General features: G+C 45.6%; 1 protein-coding gene across 2 annotated transcripts in view; it reads right to left on the bottom strand.

Moving 5' to 3' along the window:
• The window catches only part of DIS3L2 (DIS3 like 3'-5' exoribonuclease 2), a 185,995-nt gene that overhangs the window by 47,818 nt on the left and 118,357 nt on the right, over positions 1-19,820 (bottom strand). For both annotated transcript variants that reach the window (XM_015888176.3, XM_088132547.1), the window contains 3 exons: positions 19,316-19,428; positions 8,885-8,992; positions 6,481-6,714 (listed from right to left, as the gene is read on the bottom strand). In XM_015888176.3, the coding sequence (XP_015743662.1) occupies positions 6,481-6,714; positions 8,885-8,992; positions 19,316-19,428 (455 nt within the window). The remainder of the gene's footprint in view (positions 1-6,480; positions 6,715-8,884; positions 8,993-19,315; positions 19,429-19,820) is intronic.

The raw sequence follows: 19,820 nt of genomic DNA, 5'->3' as shown, positions 1-19,820 counted from the left end.
TGCCCATCTCCCCCAGCGGGTGACTCTCAGCGGCTATTTCTTCCCAGGATTCTCTCACTCCTATCCGCATTTTGAAGTGCTGAAAGCCAGAACCAGGTCTTATTTCTGGCTTGTGGTACCTAGACACTGCTGAAAAGGAGCGAGACATTTGGGTGGCCAAATTATGAATTAATCCCAAAGCAGCCTTTGCTCACATGCTGATGGCTTCAAAAGGAGGCTAGATCCCTTCCTGGAGGAATGGCTACTAACCTAGGTGCTACGTCCAGCATGGAGGCTGCCCGCCTTCGTATACCAGGGGCCACAGGCAGCAATAATGGGAGAGGACAACTGCCTTTTATCTCCTAGCTGTGGGTTCCTAGATGCATATTGTGGACCACAGTGTGGACAGAAGCCTGGCTAGATGGACCTGGCCTCTTCTCCAGTCCTCAAACCCAGCCCACGTTGTCCAGCCAATCATCTATTCCACACTGGCTGCTGGGGGGGAGGCTCCCATCATTATCACCCCTCCTAGAATTTAATTCTTCCTCCCTGGAAAAAGACAACCATTCTTTAAAGAGAAGCCAATAAAGGAAGGCACAGAGGAACAAAAATCCTTAAGTTAAGGTGCTGAACCTGTTTTCTACAGTGCAGAATAGAACCTGAATAATTCTGTCAAACGCACGTGAGAAGCCTGTGGTCCTCCAGCTCCCAGCATTCCTCTGGACTGGCTGGGCCAGCTGGAACTGGAAGGGATCTTTGAAGTTCTGCAGCGTCTGGATGGCCACCACTCTCAGATTAGGGCCAGCAGGTCAAAAGGCCAACTCTCCAACCAAATGTCCCTACAACGTTCCATAACTGGCCCTGAACACAGCTCATGCTTTCAGGCAGACTAACCAATTCCCTGCCAACTCCTGATGCTACTAAATGCCACCAGCCAGCTCTGGGATGTGACCCTGGCTCTCAGGATGAGCCATCTCCACAAAAGTCTTAGTCAGCCATGGCTACAGCTTGAAATGTACAGCTTAAAGGCACCTGGGCTTTATGATGGATATCCCAAGTCCAGAGGGAGAAAGGGCCCTTTGAAGGAAACTTCCCGCCCTGCCTTGGTCCTCACAAATGCAGATGGACGGACCTGTTGCCCTTACACAGATACACATCTGGGTTGTCCGAGGCCCAAGGTGATGGGCAGAGCTTTGCAGGTGCTGCAGGGAACTGGGAGTTTAGCAGGCACAGCTCATCCCCTGATATTCCAAAACATACCCCACGCATGATTCCATTCTGCTTACTTGCCCCTTAACTCTTGGCCTTTTCTCCAGGGTCAAATCTTAGGTTGTGCCCTCCTTGGAATAGGGGCTGTTTAAAATACTAGGCATATTTGTGGCATTTTCTCCTGAGGGATATACAGATGAAGGCATCCTTGTTGACCCAAGCAGCTGCCAAGCAGCACTGACTCCAGACAGTAAAGTCTACCTTTCAAACTCCACTAACGTTGTTCTAAGTTCTGTATTTCTTGATGATAAATGGTTTTATTGTTGTCTGCTCTGGGGAGGGGGGCCCATTTTGCATATCAACCTGGGCTCTTCTGGGAAGAACCGTGTAGCAATAATAACAATGGCCCTGCATACCCTTCTCATAAACTAAGAAGTAACGGGCTTGAAAGGCAACCGTAAGCATTAAAAACAAGTTGTGGGTGCAGCTGCACGTGTTATATCCAAATCCCACATCTCTGAACAATAAGAGGCCTTCTGTCCACCCATTTAGCAGCAGGTAAAACAATGCAAACTCCGAGACACGAGCCGTTGCTCGGCCGCTTAAGGCGGCCCCCTGTTTACTTCACTCAACAAGGGATGACTCAGGGTGTCAAAAAGGAAGGGCTGATTGGCTGGACGTAGCCTGCGGTAATTGATACTTGGAAGACCGGCAGGGCAAGGCCAAGATCGGGTTGACGAAAGGGGAACTGAAACAGCCAGTGGCGTCCCAGGGTTGTCGGCATCCAACTGGCAAGAAAAGTCTTGGGTGCATCTGGAGGGCAATGGCCACCATAGCTGGCTTGGAAAAGAATTCTTCCTCATTCTATGGTTCTCCTCTCCCCCAGCCCCCCGGCAGGCTATGCTGCCTTCATTCTTAACAGCACCTTCAGGGCTTTCATAGGCTGCAGCTTCTGGAGCTGTAGGCAGGTTGCAATAACTGGAGGACATCAAAGAACAAGGGCCTCCTGGTGTCTTCTCTCCCTCTTTTAGGTAAGGGTTAGGGCAATATTGTGCTGTTGTGTTATAATGCTGGTGTTTCTCAACCTTGGGAACTTTAAGCTGTGTGAACTTCAACTCCCAGAATTCTTCAGCCAGCATGGCTGGCTGGGGAATTCTGGGAGTTGAAGTCCTCACATCTTAAAGTCCCCAAGGCTGAGAAACACTGTATAATACGATATATGATGACATTGGAGAACATAGGGTTCTATGTTGAGCCTCCCAGTCCCCTTGGTCTGATCCTACATTGCAATGTCATTCAAGCTGCAGGGCGGTCTCCGTTCCCGCCACCCCAACCTGCTGCACTTATGGGACTAAACACAGTTTTCAAAGACTTCTTCTGCTATAAGTTTGTTTCACCTATTGACATGCCAGAGAAGAAAGAGAGAGCTCCATAAGGAATATCCCCTTGAAATCCCTACAACTAATGGAGGGAGGGCAGAGAGTTCTGGGCACTGTAGCCCCTGGGAATTCGGAGCGCAGAGAGCTGTGAACGTCGACATTTCCCAGCAGCTTCATCTTGACAGAGCTCAAGCAGCAGGGCTGGGAAAAGCCTTGGGGAATCAGACAACAACTGTGGGTTCAGCTAATCAGGAGCTACCATACATGGAGCTACAAGCCAGCAAGCGTTCAACATTGTAAGAATCATCACCCTCCAGGGCAGGAGTTAACTGGGGCTTTTTGCAATAGAGAGCTCTTTCGTTCACTGGAAATTTTTTACACACATATCCGTATTTGTCTGTAAGCTTCTAAAAATGTGCAGTCTTCACCAGAACCTCCTGAGCTACTCTTCCACCATATGCAGATTCCTTGCCCATTAATTTGCCGCAAGTGGGAATCCTACCTCTTTACTCAGCACTGTTATTCATTCATTTCATGCACTGGAAACTTTGCTCCCATGGAGTGGCAACCTCAGTCCCAGTGTTTAAAAACACCAATTCGTTGGGGGGGGGGGGGGAGCCTTCTGGTAGGAGAAGGACTTGCCATTTAAAGTAATAACATTCTGTGTTCCCGCTCTAAAGAAATAGCTTTCCTCCCCAGCTCATTTAAAGTGATCCACCGGAGGTATTTATAGGAAGCCAAGCATCCTTAGTAGCACACCAGATGCTCCAGCAAGAAGCCCCGGAGCTGGAGGCTGAGGGTTCTTCATTCCAAATCATCACATATTCTGTGGGTACGGCATCTGAACAAGGTCTCCAAGGGGAACAGAGCAATGCTGCAAACTTCAGAGGAATGTTTCTTTGGCCATCAGTCTTTCTCCCTGCCATACATGTTCGTTGTACGTTCTATTGCTTCCCAGAGTGAACCCCCTATTAGCTCCCAAATCAACCCCAAGAAAAGGGTTCTTCGTGAAATCAATCTTGCGCAGACAGATTGGCTAGGAGGGCTTTTCAGACGCCTCAGTGCCGTAACTAATGGAAAACAATAGGGGCCCGGTAACTCAGACACCATGGATACCACTATCTACTCAGCAGAGAAGGGAAGGGAGAAATAGCAAAGCAGTCTCCCTGCGTGCATCTGGAAAACCACCTTGTTTCTTGCATCTTTATCTGCTCAGTGGTATGTGGGCAAAGAGGGGACCCAGCTTTTCAGTTCATCCCTGCAACATCAGTTAACTGTGGGAGCAATGTACCCTCCAGTTAAACAGGCTGAAAGATCAAAAGCAAGATTCAAGTCCTTGCATTTAGAATCCCTTGTTCTCTCCTTTCGAATCCCACTCTTAGGTTTCACAACAAGCATTGCAAGAAACTTTTCTGCCTGGCTGTTGGAGACTGATGCAAGGCCTGATGTGGATCTAGGCGTGCTGGAATTGCCTGCCTAAAATGCCCTCCCCACATGCCCCAACGGTTAATGCGCTACACCTCAGTTCTGTGGTGCAGTTTGATCTACACAAGGGGAGCCTTCCTGGGGGGGTTTTGATGACAAAGGAATTGTTGCAATGATCTAGACAAGGAGGTCTGGATGCGTTCATGTTCCAGACCAAAGCTGAAGCATCACAGAAAGGGAGCTTAAAGGCTCAGATGAAAAAGAACACATTTCCTGTTGAACATCTGCAGGTTCTTAATTCCACTGGGCCTTCGCACATTACCTTTAGGTAAATTTTCAAGGAGAAAAGCTAATATCTTGTGAGAGAGAAGAGATACTCAAGCCACAGAGAGAAACACTTCTAGAACCAGGCAATGCATGTCCACCTAGAATTAAAGCCTACTGAATTCAAGGAGCTTTAGTGCTCAGTGGAAGGAAGAGTTATGAAGCTCAAGTTTAGGTATTTGGGATACATAATGCAAAGGCAAGAATCATTGGAGAAGTCCCTGAAAAATCAAAGGCAATTGAAAAAGAGGCTAACCAAAGACAGGGAGGCGAGATACTATCACTGATGATACAAGCAAGAGCTTGCAAGAACTCAAAGAAGCAGTTGCTGACAGACTATCCTGGCCAAATAATGTCCATCGGGAACCATGAGTCGGAAGGGACCAAACAACAGAACAACAATTCTCAGACTAGCATATTTACAATTGCAGCCTTAGGTCCTTGCTGTACCCAAATGCCAATAAAAATATTTACTTCCAAGGAAGCACATCAGCCAAACCTCTGCATGGCACAAGCTCTTTTACTGATTTGTACTAAACACAGACTCATGATTATATGTCCCAGTCAACCACTAAAGCATTGCAAAGCAACTTCAAAAAGGGATCTGAAGGCATTCTTAAAACCATGCCAGAAGCACAATGAAAATCAAAAATTGTCAATACAAATACATACTCACTTAACTTAAGCCGTGAAAGCCCATTAATGACAAAAGCAATACATTTGTTCCTTTCCCCAGTACTCTCAAGGGATGAAACAAGGGTTGCACTGGGTTTTTTTGTTTTGTTTTTTTGCAAAACCCACAAACTGCTTCCTGCAAGATGAGAAACGGAGATCAGAGAGCTGCCAGACAGAGAAATTGGTCAGGAGGCCCTGATAAGATGCTTACCCACCTTGTAACAACAAAAACATCCATAAAGATTAATGACTGCTGTTAGCTCTGCTTGCCAATCTGACGGATTGCTCTCTTTTCAAAAGCTACTGCACCAGCTTCCATTTTCACACGGCCAGTTGCTTCGCAGGGATTTAATCCGTCAAATCACAGGACTAAAAACACCCTGGACTAACGCTTCAGAAAAACAAGCTTGGAATGAAGGTGGTACAAAAGGGAAGAAACACCGGTTGCTTCGCCCTGGATAAAAGGCATTCTGGCCCTTTCCCACCCAAAATCTATCGTGCTTGAGGCTGGTGGCAAAACTCTTCCAGCCAATGCAATTCCTCAAACAGCAGCCCCTTACCACTTATCTTATTTATTCAAAAGGAAGGTGGCTGGGTTCGTCCAGGGTTAAGCTAGCAGAATACTCAGCAGAAGTATTTACAATTTCTCCCTTTCCTTGTCAAACCTTCCCTCAAGTTGCCTAAAATCAAATGCCAAGAAAACCAGTTCAATAAAAATAAGAACATAAATATAGAAAGAAATGGCAGAAGAAAAGACATCTTCCTGATAACATTTTAGTAAAACCCGATTGGAAAATCAGAAGGCGTCCAGGCCAGAGAGTGACAGAGGCATATTTAGGTTTCCTGGTATCTGAGTAATAATGAGAATAAAAGCCAAATTCCTGGGACAGATTTCCCAGCTCAGGAATACCCAGAATAGGCATCCACTATGTTCCTAATTCAGAAGAGAACCCCACCCCGGCATCGGATGCAATTCTTTAAGCACACTGTCCCTGAACTGCACATTCACCAGAGGGCCGGACTCTACTCCCGATCCATCCTTTGCCACCTGTTCTTTGCTCTGTCTGAGTTTCATTCCCGGCAGTCTCTTGACTAGGGATTTTGAGCTGTGGACCACCATTGTCCAGTCCTTCTTCCCAGTGGCATCTTCTTCAAGTCAGCACTCAGATGGCCAGAAAGACAAACTACATACCTTCTAATGTATTGTGTGATGCCATACTGGGATTTTAAACTGGAAGTGGCTTTGGTTGGCCCTTGGCAGTAAATAGATTGGAATCTCTTACTGCCATGCTGCCAAGGCTGAGAGACAATGCCTGCCTGAAGTCCCCTTATCCCAAGAGTGAATGCCACCCCTGGTGTCTTCAAAGATCAACATATCTGGCCCACATTCATCTTTCTGCAGGTTTGATTTTCAGAACCATAAATGGGAACTTGCTATCCCCAATCGAACAACAATACTCATGCTCCTCCTAAGGCTGGTTAAGCTGACCTGGTCTAAGCGGAGAGCCCCATCCATGAAGCGTTGCTGGCGCAGCTGCTGAGCAATCTGGTGGAGCTTGAGGACAGCCTGGTGAACCTCAGCAATGGAGTGCCAGGGGGAGACAGCGGGGAGCTCCTCTGCTGCAAACACCTTTTCTGGGTTCTCAATCATGCTTTGAGCATGGTCGTAGCTGAGCTTCGTGCAAGACTGGATCACGGTCCGCCCAAACCATTCATCAAGGATCTGGAACATCAAGGTGAGAAAGAAGATACTGAACACAGAGGAGAAACTTGAAGGAGAAAAACGGTGTCCATTATTATGCCTAGAGAATTTTAAAGGAGCAAGTCTTCCCTTACTTATCCACAGGGTCATCCCATAAGAAAGAACAGGTGCTCTGGGCAGTTCCTGGAGTTGCCTGCCTGCCTGCCTGCCTGGGGATTGGAGTGTGCAATCTTCTCAGGGAAAACCTAAAATTCTGTTCGCCCATCAGGGAAAACTGGAACCCAAAGCTGGCATTCCACAAAATTTGCCTGAGGCTCAATGGCACACAAAGGAAGGAGTTATAACCCCCCTTTTCCTGTCAGCAAAGGCAGCTGTGCCCAACTGGGCCCATGGGAAGCACCCTGGCTCCTGCCAGATGCTGCTGAAGAGCACAAAGGCGATTCGCCTCTCCCCAGTGACACAGCCGCTCCACCTAAAAGTTCTATTTTGCTTTCGGAGCAATAGCCATCCTCCACGTCCTTCAAGACTTTGACTAAGCACCTTTCAAAGCCATCAAAACGCAATTGACAGCTTGCACTAAATACATCGTTCACATCGAACTGCGTTAAAATCCACCAGCCAAGATGAGGATTAATAAAGAACAAGCAGCACTACAATTAGGTGGGAAACCTTTGCATAAAACTAAAGGTGATCCAGGAGCTAGAAGAGAATGTGGAATTGGTTCTGCAAGGGATCCCAAAAACAAGAAAGAAAAATCCTCAGGTGTCTTTGACTACAATTCCCATCTTCCCTTTGGCATGCTGGCACTTTAAGAAAGATAAACACAAAGGACATGTGATATAGAGCAGTTATCCAGCAGAAGCCCTTCCCCATTCTTGCTATCTGAAGCTATAAAGTTCAGAAAAGAATATACACCATTGTCCAAACCCAGGGGAAAAAGGGTGGAAATAGATGGTAGGAAAATGAAGAAGACAGGACGGGAAAGGAGAAACATCAGAAAATTGATCTTTGCCTATTGGAAATTTTTTGCCATCAGCCAGTGGGAGACATGTAGTTAGCTAGCTAATGAGGAATAAACAGTTCGTATATTTTGCCCTGCACAGCATAGCAAGGCACTTTTTTGAGATACTAAACTTATTTGGGAGTCAAAGTGAAGCATTACACTGTTGGATGAGCTCTAATGGTCTGCAGCCATAGGAACGCTTCAAGAAAGAAGACGTGTGCCTTCATGGCATGGCACGTGAAATATCTCCACCCTGTTCACCTCCTCTCCTGTTCACCTCTCACCCTGTTCACCTCCTCTCCTGTTCACCTTTCTAATTCCTGGCTGTCAGCAATAGCTGTCTTAACCAAGGCTCTCATTAATCATGTGCAGATCGTGATAACCCAACAGATGACATCTCAGGCTATTAGAAGCACGAATACTGCCGTTGGGTATGTGAACAAATTCTATCAATGTTAAAGGGAATGTGTTACTGCCTGAGTACAGTCCTGGCCTTAGTGAGGGATTTCTGAGGAACAGCTGTTTTCCAGAACCAAGGGCAACCTTTCAGCAAACTATAATAAAAAGGATTGTGCAATTTGTTTCTACCTCAACATGACCTCTGCAGAGGACTGAGTTCAGGCCAGGTAAACTGGTGGAGCAGCCATGATGGAGAGGGACCGAAAATATACCAAAGATATTTACTAGAGCAGTGTTTCTCAACCTTGGCTGCTTGAAGATGTATGGACTTCAACTCCCAGAATTCCCCAGCCAGCATACATCTTCAAGCAGCCAAGGTTGAGAAACAATGAACTAGAGTCATGATTCAGAAGGACTGAAAACCTTCTGTGGAATGAAGACCCATCTCTAATGATGAAACCTATAAAATTGGAGGCCCTCTCCCTTTGAAGAGTCATTGCTGAGGAGGGACAAGAAGGGGGGAAAAGTGTTTGTCCTCATGCCCTTAAGCTTGATAAGACAAACTCTGGGTTTGGATGGAAGTATCCCACCCAGAAACCAGTTAGTTTGGAACTATGCAGAGCGACTGTCCTTCTCAACAGGTAAGAACCAGGAAATCTTTGAGCCAAGTGCCTCTTCTGACATAGCCGCTCATTCTTGCAGACTTGGTCTCTCTCTCATCTGATCAACCAATCCATGGACCTTCACAAGTTTATGCCCAGCTAGTATTACCAAAAAATTCAGGCTTACCTTGCCTTGTGGAGTCAGCTTCCAAATGACAGAGAAGGTGAGTCTATCTGTCATGGGATTAAGGCTGCAGAGTTCCTCGCAGAGCAGTTGGGGAAGCATGGGGATCACCTGGGAAGCAAAGAAGCACATGGACACATGGACCTGAGTTCCTGGGACTAGTATCAGAAATCATCTCCTCTGCCAAAAGCAGGACTAGCTGAAATGAGAGGAAGTTATCTCCACCACGGCTGGGTTTGTGGTGGCTACTTGCTCAGCACTGCTCTATTCAGTGGCTGGCAAAGATCTTGAAAAAGCTCTCCAAGGCCAAGATGAGTCAAGAGAGAAATCCCCTTATAATCTGTCATTGCTACATCACAGTGGTGGAACAAGGAGTCCCACTGCAATCCAGCATCTGTGGACTATGCATGCAAATAACCACCTGAGAGGCAAAGGGCCAAAACCTAGATGCTACCCATGTGCCTTTTTCTCTACCCATTCCCTATTGGATTGTCTCTTATGGAGGGAACCTCTCTGTCCCATTGATCAGCCCAGGAGAGATGCACTGGGTCCTCCTTCCATGAAATGAGGGTGGGTGAGTCCAGAAGCAAGTCTTCTATAAAATACACCCCCATGGATTCTTTGTAAAGCCACAGAGGCTTGGCTTTTCATTGGAGTATTTGGAGTTCAAGATCTTAACAGTGTTGGCCCTTTTTAACCCTTCAGGGATACTGAATTATGTCTTGTGATTCGTGCTCTTTTTATTGCCTTTTTGGTAGCTGCCCAGAGTCCTGGGAAATGAGTAGGGTAAAAATATTAGTAAAGAAATAAACAGCAAATACTCAGCTGCCTGCAATTCTCACATAACATTTGTAAACTTGGACGACTTTGGAAGCCTCACTCTCAGTACCATTGGATTTGAACTGGAGAGACCCAGGTTCAAGCTCCCCCTCGGCCACAAAAGCTCCCTGGGGGACTTTGGGATACTCACTCTCTCTCAGCCCAACCAACCCCATAGGATTGTTGTTGCGGGGGGAATGGAAGGAGGGAACATTATGTGTGTCACCCTGAGCTTCTGCAGGAAAGGCAAAATATGTACCTAACAAATCATGAAGCCTCTGTGGCAGAGTTTCTCAACCTTGGCCGCTTGAAGACATGTGGACTTCAATTCTGGCTGGAAAATTCTGGGAGTTGAAGTCCACACATCTTCAAGTGGCCAAGGTTGAGAAACACTGTCCTAGATTATTCCTCTCCATTCAGCAGTGTATCTTTTCTGATATAATATAACAAAACTACAGAACAAATTGAAGTACCTCCAGCCCATTCTTCCTCACCCACCAACCCACCCTGGTGTCATTGCAGCATTCCACTTAGTTTGGACTCCTATTCTTGTTTGAGATCTTCTGTGTACGGTACCTGGGATGATCCTTCCTTTCCCCTCTGTGTCAGCCTTTTCCAAGCCTTGACCTAACTTAGGAAGACTTGTGTGTTGTTGAGAAACACTGCTCCGTGGTATAGTGGTTAAGGTGTTGGATTGGCACAAGAGAACTGAAGTTTGAGTTCCCCCTCAGCCATGGACCCTCACTGGCCTTCTCTCTCAACCCTTCAAGTCCTTTTTAATTCTTTTTTCCCAGCTAGGCACCCCAATAAAATATAAACAGATCCTTGACCCTGGCAAGCAAAACTGCCAAGAACAGGCAGATAAGGAACACCTTTTACATTTCTGGGGGTTTACCCTGATTTTAGAGTTTACTCACTCATTTCCTTGCCCTCAATGCCATTGGTGTGCACACTATCAAACAATAGACACTTTTGCAGTCTATGCCATGCAAAGCAAATCCAGCAGCCAACATAATGAGTACAGGCTTGTTTGATATAACAGGTCCTGCTTTGTTGAGCTGCGCCATGGCTGTGCAATGCTCCGTGCAGAGTGAAATTGAATCCTGCCTGCCACCCCCTTCCCTCCTCCACCAGCCACCGGTGAAGGGGATTTCCCAGGTATTCCCGGATTTGCATTCAAAAGCAAACCAAATAGGAATGCTTAAACATCTTGAGGTTACGGCCTCTCTGTTACACTCTTTGAAACATACCCGAAAAACACTAAAAGCTGATTGGGACTCGCAGCTGGAACTCAATGGGAAGAGACCCAGGTGTCAATGGGCAGATTCAAATTTCAGGCAAATCCTTTTTTAAAAAAGTAGGAGACCTGGAAGTAACTCAATCTAATTCTTGCTCTGTGCAGGGGATCAGAAGTGTGAGCAACGGTGTCCTTTAATTTGAATGATCTTGGGTATGTGTGTAAGAGTGCAACTCAGAGTGTTACTTCTGCACAAGAGGAAGCATGACATCTGGACTCTGACCCTGGTGGGGGAAAGCGCCCCCCTCAAGTATCCTAGGAAAAGATGGGTCAGACCTTCAAAGACTGCAAAATAAGGGCCTCAAGGGTCTGCAAGAGACATGGTTGCCCGAAGACCTGTAAGATGCTTAACTCTACATGTAAAAGGCACGGAGGCATGACTGTGAATCAGCTAAGAAGCATGAAGCAGTTAATGAAGAAACACAGATGTGACTTATGCTCTGCTCTCACTTAGATCCAAGTTGTAAATGAAGAGATTTATGGGTCAACACACAGCAAGGGCGTGAGGATGCGCCAAAGCATCTGCTGACTTCGCTGGCTTTGGAAATCCCTCCCAGAGCATCTCCACTGGTCAAGGCTTGGAGGACGCTCGCCACAGGCAAGTTACCCTGACCCTAACAAGCCATTTTGACTAGTACAAATTGCTCTACGGCATACATAGAAGCAGTGGTACAGACCCTCTTACGCAAGCTTACCAACTTGCATGACTGGGGAAAACACTGGTATAGGAATGGTACATCCAAGTTGTAAAATGGAGGACAAACGCGATGAAGAAAAAGCTTTCCAAATGATGAATAAATGGGGGGAGGGCAAACGTGCATATATTTTATATGTACCTCGTGTAAAAAAGGACAGAGGTTTGATCACATAATTAAGGCTGCCATCTTGACTTCACTCATCCTAACAGACACTCCAGTATCCAGTGGCATACTCTAAACCAGTGTTTCTCAAACCTTGGCAGCTTGAAGATGTGTGGACTTCAACTCCCAGAATTCCCCAGCCAGCATAGCTGGTTGAAGTCCACACATCTTCAAGCTGCCAAGGTTTGAGAAACACTGCTCTAAACCCACTGCTCCCACTAAGAAATCCTGTTGTATTGAAGACCTGCAGCAGCATTACCCATGCAGAATTTGTACATCTTCAGCCCATTATTTCTTGCTTCTCCTATTACTCTCTTTCCTTCTGCTTTTTCCTCCGTGGTCTACATCCAGAATACAGACTTAAAGATTCTGAATCGCTCTTTCTGAATTGTAAGTTGCCTTGTTCATGTCCAAGCCGAATGGGAGATTTCACTAAAAATGGAAATGAATCATCAATAGCACTCTGTATTGGCATAGATGCTGCTATTGCAGGACTTGTCACTGTCACCATCGAATGCCATCTTCAGCAAGTTTGGGTTGCAAAAGCCTAAAGATAATAAGTAAATTTAAAAAAAAAAATCAATCATCCCGTGTATACGTTTTGGAAAGCACCCATGTTCATCTTCACGCCAAGCCTTCATGGGAAAGCTCTTAAAATATTTAATCATGTTTGTGGCTTGGCATCCGATCCCCGCTCATAAATCCACTCTAATTGCCTGGCAGAGGTTGGGAGAGAAAGCCTGGCTGTTGAGTCTCGACTGGGAAACAGAAGCGCTTTCCATATGAATCAGCAGGGCTGACTGAACTGGAAGGTCAGGAGGTACCGGAATGTGATAAGCTGTTCCTCTCGATACAGAAGCCGCCAGCTGTGTTGTTCCAAAGGCAAAGGAGCACGTTGACAATAGAAGCTAGGGCATAATTCACAGATATCCTACGTGAGGCTGGCCATGCTTCAGCCCAACAATGGGAGGCTCTCCCTCTGGGAAGGGGCAGTGCCCTTGCAGTGGGGGTAGAAAGTCCTTCTAGTTCAATATCAGACAATCACACGGAGGTCACACAGACCCAGCGGCAGGAGATGAAGGGGATATCCAGCCAAAGTCAAGAATGCTGTTGGAACGCAATTTCAGCCAGTCCAGTATAATGTATTAAACAAGAGAGGGAAGAACGAAAGAGGGAAACCCCAGTGGCTAGATGGTGCATTCACTTAAACCAGTGTTTCTCAACCTTGGCAACTTTAAGATGTGTGGACTCCAACTCCCAGAATTCTGGGGAATTCTGGGAGTTGGAGTCCACACATCTTAAAGTTGCCAAGGTTGAAAAACACGGACTTAAACCATCACCCGTTACTTAGCCTGCGGAGAGAAATTGAGGTCTCCTTTTCAGAGAGAAAGTAGAAAGCCAGAAGAAACGGTCTTCACAGTGAAGGGACCCCATTTTGCCTGATGAAGAGTATTTTGTGACTTTGCTTCGATTAAGGCGTCTATTACCTTAGCTGACATTTTGGAATTTGTCTTGATATGGATCATCAAACTGGCTAAATTTGCATTTTATATGAAGGCTATACTTTTGATGACCTCTGTGCCACCTTGGTAAAAAAAAAGGTTTATTTACGTGCTTAAATGCTTAAATAAAATAGATCCAATATTGACAGACTGTATGGCTTTTGTGAGGGAACCGGAAAGTCAATTTCCCTGGTGAAAAATGGGGTTCTTGGAAAAGAAGGGCTTTGTGGGGTTCATATAAGGAACTTCATAGAACAAATCAACCCAGAGTTCTCTCTTGAGGCACAAATGACCAGGCTCAAATTATCCTTCTTTGGACACATGATGTGAACACCCAGTCTCTGGAGAAGGTTCCAGTGCCAGGAAAGGTGGAAGGAAAGAGAAGAGGACAACTAGCAGCAAGGTGGATGGATTCAGTTACAGTGGTGATGGGTGGAAGGCCTGAAGGACCAGGTTAGGGACAGATCATCCTTGAGAAAGTATCTATGCCAATGTGTCTCAACCTTAGCAACTTTAAGATGTGTGGACTGCAACTCCCAGAATCCTGGGAGTTGAAGTCCACACATCTTAAAGTTGCCAAGGTTGAGAAACACTGATCTATGTGGTTGCTTGACACCACTTTGATGGCACATCATTCAATCAATCAGTAGAAGAAACTGCTGATTTTACTGACTATGGATATTACAAAATTTCACTACAACTCTCTAGTGCAGGTTTCATTTATTTTCTATCATTGTCTGAAGGATAAAGATATACTGCAAAAATAACCTCACAACTCTTTGTTCTCATCCCAGCCATCTCTTGGGAAATATTGTATGGAGAGGGATTAGTTCTCTCAAAGTTACCTAGTAAGCTTCAGAGGCGAGCAGAGATCTAAATGCTGCCCGTTCCATTCAAACTCATTTACTGCACTACCCACACTTTGACCTCTAACTTCCCCATAACCTCTTCCCTCACCTACACACTCAGACACACACACATCCACGCACACACTACTGTGCTTCCAGATCTTGGAGTAGTTCCGGGATAACACGGCTTAGGAGAGCAGAATGCAGGAGAGGAGTTCCAGTAGGGTTTGGTGGCCACTGAGTTGAAACCAAGGCCAGCCAGGGAAGATCCACCGTAAGTGGGAATCGCAGTGGGGAGGCCTGGAAGAAATCTGGGAGGCTAAGGAACAGAATGCTTTCATGGAAAATAAAAGCCAACATTTTCCCCAACAACAATCTTGTTCCCATCACTCAACCTTGGCAGCCTGCCCATTCCTGCTCAGTTTGGGCTTGTTGAGACGTCCAAGAAAGTCCTCCACCGGTGGAGCCAGGTTAGCTGGCTGATGGCTTCCCGGACTTTGCACCCTCAATTTGGGGAGGGTGGGGGGCTTGGAGGTTTAATCAAGGGATGGCCTTGCCCATTGAAAGAGGCTCAAAGGAAGCAGGCAATTTGTTTACGAGCCAAGACTTTCTCCTCGAGGGTTTCCTTTTTTTTCCTATTTCTTTTTGTATCAACACTTCCATGAATTCAGACTTCGATCACTTCTTTATTATTCAGCTTGACATTATCAAAATATCAACACCCTGACAACCTGCTGGTGTCAGAAGTGAACGTCTCGAGGCCCTTGGACTCAACACGAAGACTAGCTTCCAGTTCCAATCTTTGATCTCCATTATAAAAGACGCCCCGCAAAATATTACAGGGGATTTATGGCTGACCTTCCCCACTCAAACTATTTCACACCTAAAACAACACACAGGGACGTGCCAGAAGGGAGAAAATTGTTTAGGTTTGCCTGCTTTGTAGAATCTGATACACTCATTTTCAAGATTTGCACTTTCTCAAAACAAACCATTAGCCTTTTACACAACTACTCAGGCAGGCAATTCAAGAGAATTAATTATGCAAAGCTATTCAGTTTCCCTTCTGCCCCCCCCCCCCGCCCCAGCACTGAGCCTCATATAAGCCAGAATTTTGATGCTACCAGTGTCTTTCTGCATTGCTGTGGTCCCTTCAGAGACACATTTGGGGATAGAATAAATACTTACTTAGAAGAATACATGTTTAAAAAAATGTTTTTAGAGGTACTTTTACTTACTAACCATTCACTTTTGCACTTTAGAATGAGCACTCTGCTTATTTACACTTTTCCGAAAGAACTGTGGGTTAGGATTTTGCTTAATGGTATGAAGCTCCTTTACACTAGCTGGGGATTATAGGATTTGAAGTGCAACACATCCAGAGGGCACCAGGTCAAGAAGACACTGATAAACCATTGCTGTTGAATTGTTAGGTGCAGACTTAATTGTAATACATGCTTTAATTCTATCAGAAGATACCATACACTTCCTATACAGTGGTACCTCTAGTTACGAACTTAATCCATTCCGTGACTCTGGTTGCAACTCGAGTTGGTCTCAAGTCGAGGTAAAGTTTCCCATAAGGTTCAATGTAAATACGGTTAATCCGTTCCGCCCTCCGAATATGGTCGCACCCCGAGGTAAATTTCCCTCATAAGGTTCAATGTAAATACGGCTAAACAGTTCTGAAACATATGCGTTTTATTTTTAAACCTCAAAAACCTTCCAAACGCCACAAAAACCTTCCAAACGCCACAAAACACACCACAAGCCTCACCGAACGTCTCCTTGCTACCGCGATCTCGCCCACAGGAAGCCGTGACCGCGTGGCAGCAGGGAAAATGGCTGCGGATCCGGTTCGTAAGTAGAGGCGGAGTTCGCAAGTAGAGGTAAATTTTTGGGGCCGGAGCTGGTCGTATCTTGAAAAATTCGTAAGGAGGGGCGTTCGTAACTAGAGGTACCACTGTATATATTTGCCTATGTTCCATTCATGTCAGTCTGACTTTAATATAACAAGTGAATGCATTACAGGTAGTCCTCACTTAGTGACTGCCTCATTTAGTGACCATTCACAGTTACAACGGTGCCAAAAACAACTTAGCAACCATTCCTTGCATTTACGACCTTCGCAGCATCTCTCTGCTCTTATTTTCACTTGCTTCTTTACCCCATACCAAGATGTCCTCAAAGAGAAAGAGAAAGAACCCCAGTTCAGCTGAAGGTAGCAAGAAGCAAAAGAAAACTGAAGTAAAATCGTAAGCACAGTCACGGTTATGTGATTTTCACTTAGCAACCGCTTCGCTTAACACCCAAGTTTCCGGTCCCAATTGTGGTTGCTAAATGAGGACTACCTGTATAGTTCACCAGCATACAATATTTATTGAAGTGGCTGTCATTTTAATCACCTTTAAAATGCCAAGGTTTTAAGCTACGCTAACTAGTTTCTCTGCCTAATTTTTGTGTAATGAAACTCTCTTAATTGCTAGATAAGCATAGCACCTCTGCCGCTGCTTGGTAAGGGTGGAAGGCAGAGCACCCCTCTCCACCCCCACAATAAGCAGTTGATCAGAGAAAGTAGCTGTGGAATATTGGAACAAATGCTCCAAAAAGAAGATCTGTCAATCAACAGGAAACAACAGCCAGTAATATTGGAACTCTGCAGCTGGCAAGAGAAGGGAAGGGGGTGTGGGAGTGGTCAGATTGGGAAAGAGAAGAAACAGCCAAAGCTTGTTAAGAGCCAGGAAGCATTCTGGAATACTATTGGGGGGGGGGGGCTGGGAGGTGAAACAGCCTCAAGGAATTGCATCGAATTTTAAGTTTGGCCTTCAGAATGAGAAAATGTGCTGGAAGTCAGTGGAGACAGGGCACATATAAGAGCCATGGGAGACTCACCATGAGCAACTTAGGAAGAAGGGAAATGCATGAAAAGGTCACCGGGGATGAGGCCTTATCCACCAGTAAAACACTAGATTTCAGCTCTGATGGGAAAATATTATCGTGGCTCCCCGTTTTGGATGGCAATAGTAATAGTGAGAGTATTTACAGGGAAGAAAGTAGCCCCCACTGTATTTTTATCATGGGCATTCTTCTCTTTATAGGCAAATGCTATACTAAAAATCAAGTGTTTCATTGCACAGGGTTTTTAAGCTGTATTTGAGAAACCTGCATTATAGTATTCAATAGGTCCTACAGCATCAGATCCTATAGGACTGCAAAGTTTTTCTTAAGAGCTGACACCAAGTTGACAGCACTTAATATGCTGGGAAGTTTAAAAAAAAATTAAAAATTAAATTTTTTAAAAGATGATGAAAAAAAGATACTTCACGTTGCTAGCATGAACCGCCTTCGTACGATGGCAATGACGGGAAGGTGCTTTTTTTGCTGAGCATCTATATGGCATTATAACCCTTCCTTGGTTATAATTCCTGTGCCCACAACATATTTAATCCAGTCAGCCACTAAATCAGCCACGAATCTTCAATGCAATTTACAACTGCGCTAACTGGGTCAAACACATCCCAGCTAGTATCCCATGAGCCCTTGCAGCAGCAAAGTACTGGCACGGCTTCATGACATCACTAGCCCCCTATCCCATTGGTCAGCCAGAGAGCAGCAGACGTGGCTTGGGCCATGGCAGGCATTCAGGGAGGTGTGTCCTGTCCTGCCAGGCCTTGACTGCAAGTTCTGAAGTTGCCCGGACCTGATGAATGGCTGGGCTTATCTGGCTTCAAGCAGCAATAAATTTGTCAGCCTTATCGTAACGTTGTAAATTCAGTTCAAGTTTCATTCATGCAAAGACAGCCTGACCAGCAGGCGGTATTCATGGAAGGAACAAGAGAGAGAATCTGAGGACAAGCTGAGTCAAATTTCCAGGAAGTTGTAAATTATTTTCAAATGCTGACACCATTTTTGTTCTGAAGTAGGAACTGTTGAGGCCTTCCAAGACCAGCTCGTTCCAGCGACCTCAATGAACCTGGCTGCTTCCTAAATGCCAGGAGATGCTACCTCCACCTGAGCCCCGCAGGCCTGACCAGGTCTAGCTCAAGTTCCTCCTGCCAGATCCAGCCCTCTCTTGGCACAGCTGAGCACCCCAAAGATGGCTTCATTCCCAAAGGTTCAGTGGCAGAGGCTCCTGGTCAATGGCCAGGGCAAGGTCCAGGACAGGATGGGGGAGACAGAAACCTCTTGAGATGCCTCCTCATGCTCCTCTTCCTTATCCCAGGACAGCTCTTGAGATCAGCTCTTGAGATCACCCCCATCTTGAGATTACCCTGCTACTGTGGGAACAGAGCCTTTCAATGGCATTTTACAATGAAGGGAAGGGAAGGGAAGGGAAGGGAAGGGAAGGGAAGGGAAGGGAAGGGAAGGGAAGGGAAGGGAAGGGAAGGGAAGGGAAGGGAAGGGAAGGGAAGGGAAATTGTAGAGAATATATGGAGCTCAGGGCTGAACTGTTGGGTTCTCTGAGCTTGGTTGTTTTCCTGCAGATGTTTCACTACCAGGCGAGGTTGCATCACCAGTGCAAACAGACAGATAAAAATACAGGGGCACTGCTTAAAAATTGATAGGAAAAAACAAATCTGTAAAGATAGCACTTACTGAGAAGGTTATCCTAATGCCACCATCCAAGAGACAACTGCCTCTCTTCCTTTTCTTTATATACAAAAGGTACTAAGGGCATTTAAACCTCTGGAGATCATTCACCTTTCCTGAGAAAGGCCGGCTTTTCCAGTATGAAAGAAGGCAGAGGGAGCACTGGGAGAACACTGGAAGATTACAGACGAGTAGTAATGCCACACAGTTTCTTGTAAAACAGTGCTTTTCAACCTTGGCAACTTTAAGATGGGTGGACTTCAGCTCCCAGAATTCTGGGAGTTGAAGCCCACCCATCCTAAAGTTGTCAAGGTTGAAAAACACTCTCATAAAACAAGACCAAATGATCCATGGCAGTTCCACAGCAAATCTTTTTCAGGAGGCAGCATAATGTTGCTCTGGTCTGCCTGATGGCCAGTTTTCTGGCAGAGACATCATCTGTTTAGGTCTTCAGACAATGTCCAAAAGAGCATGACTTTCCTTTGGGTATGGCTTTGAGGCCTTAATTTCATTCTCACCTTTTGCACAAGGTAAACACTTGTGGCTCTCTTGCTTGCTACTTCATTCAGGGCTGTACCTTCAGGGACAAAATAACTCACGTCCGCAATATGAACACCAACTTCCAAGTTACCTGAAATGGCAAAGGGATTATTAATTATGCTGGCTGGGGAATTCTGGGAGTTGAAGTCCACACATCTTACAGTTGCTGAAGTTGAGAAATACTCCTATACCATCCACACTGAATGGCAGCAGGTGAAGTCAATGAATTTCACAATTAAGGCAGTTAACCAAAGGATTTATGACTCTGGGCTTTGGGAAAGGAAACTGATCTCAAATGACATTTGCAGTCCAGTGGGGAGCATGGGGCTTTGCAGTGATGCAGATTCAAAGTGTAAAAAGAGATTTGGGTTATATCTGGACATGCACATCACACCTATCAGCAGCTTCTTAAATCTAAAGTATCTTTTCCTGAGATCATAGGGACTGTCCAGGAAAATATGAAGCTTCTTTAAGGAGTTGCTG

Source organism: Python bivittatus, unplaced genomic scaffold (genome assembly GCF_059951505.1).
Source record: "Python bivittatus isolate LINGU-HERP-01145 unplaced genomic scaffold, Pbiv_v1 ctg000980_np1212, whole genome shotgun sequence".
Lineage (NCBI taxonomy): Eukaryota > Metazoa > Chordata > Lepidosauria > Squamata > Pythonidae > Python > Python bivittatus.
This window is presented reverse-complemented; position numbering and strand designations above follow the sequence as displayed.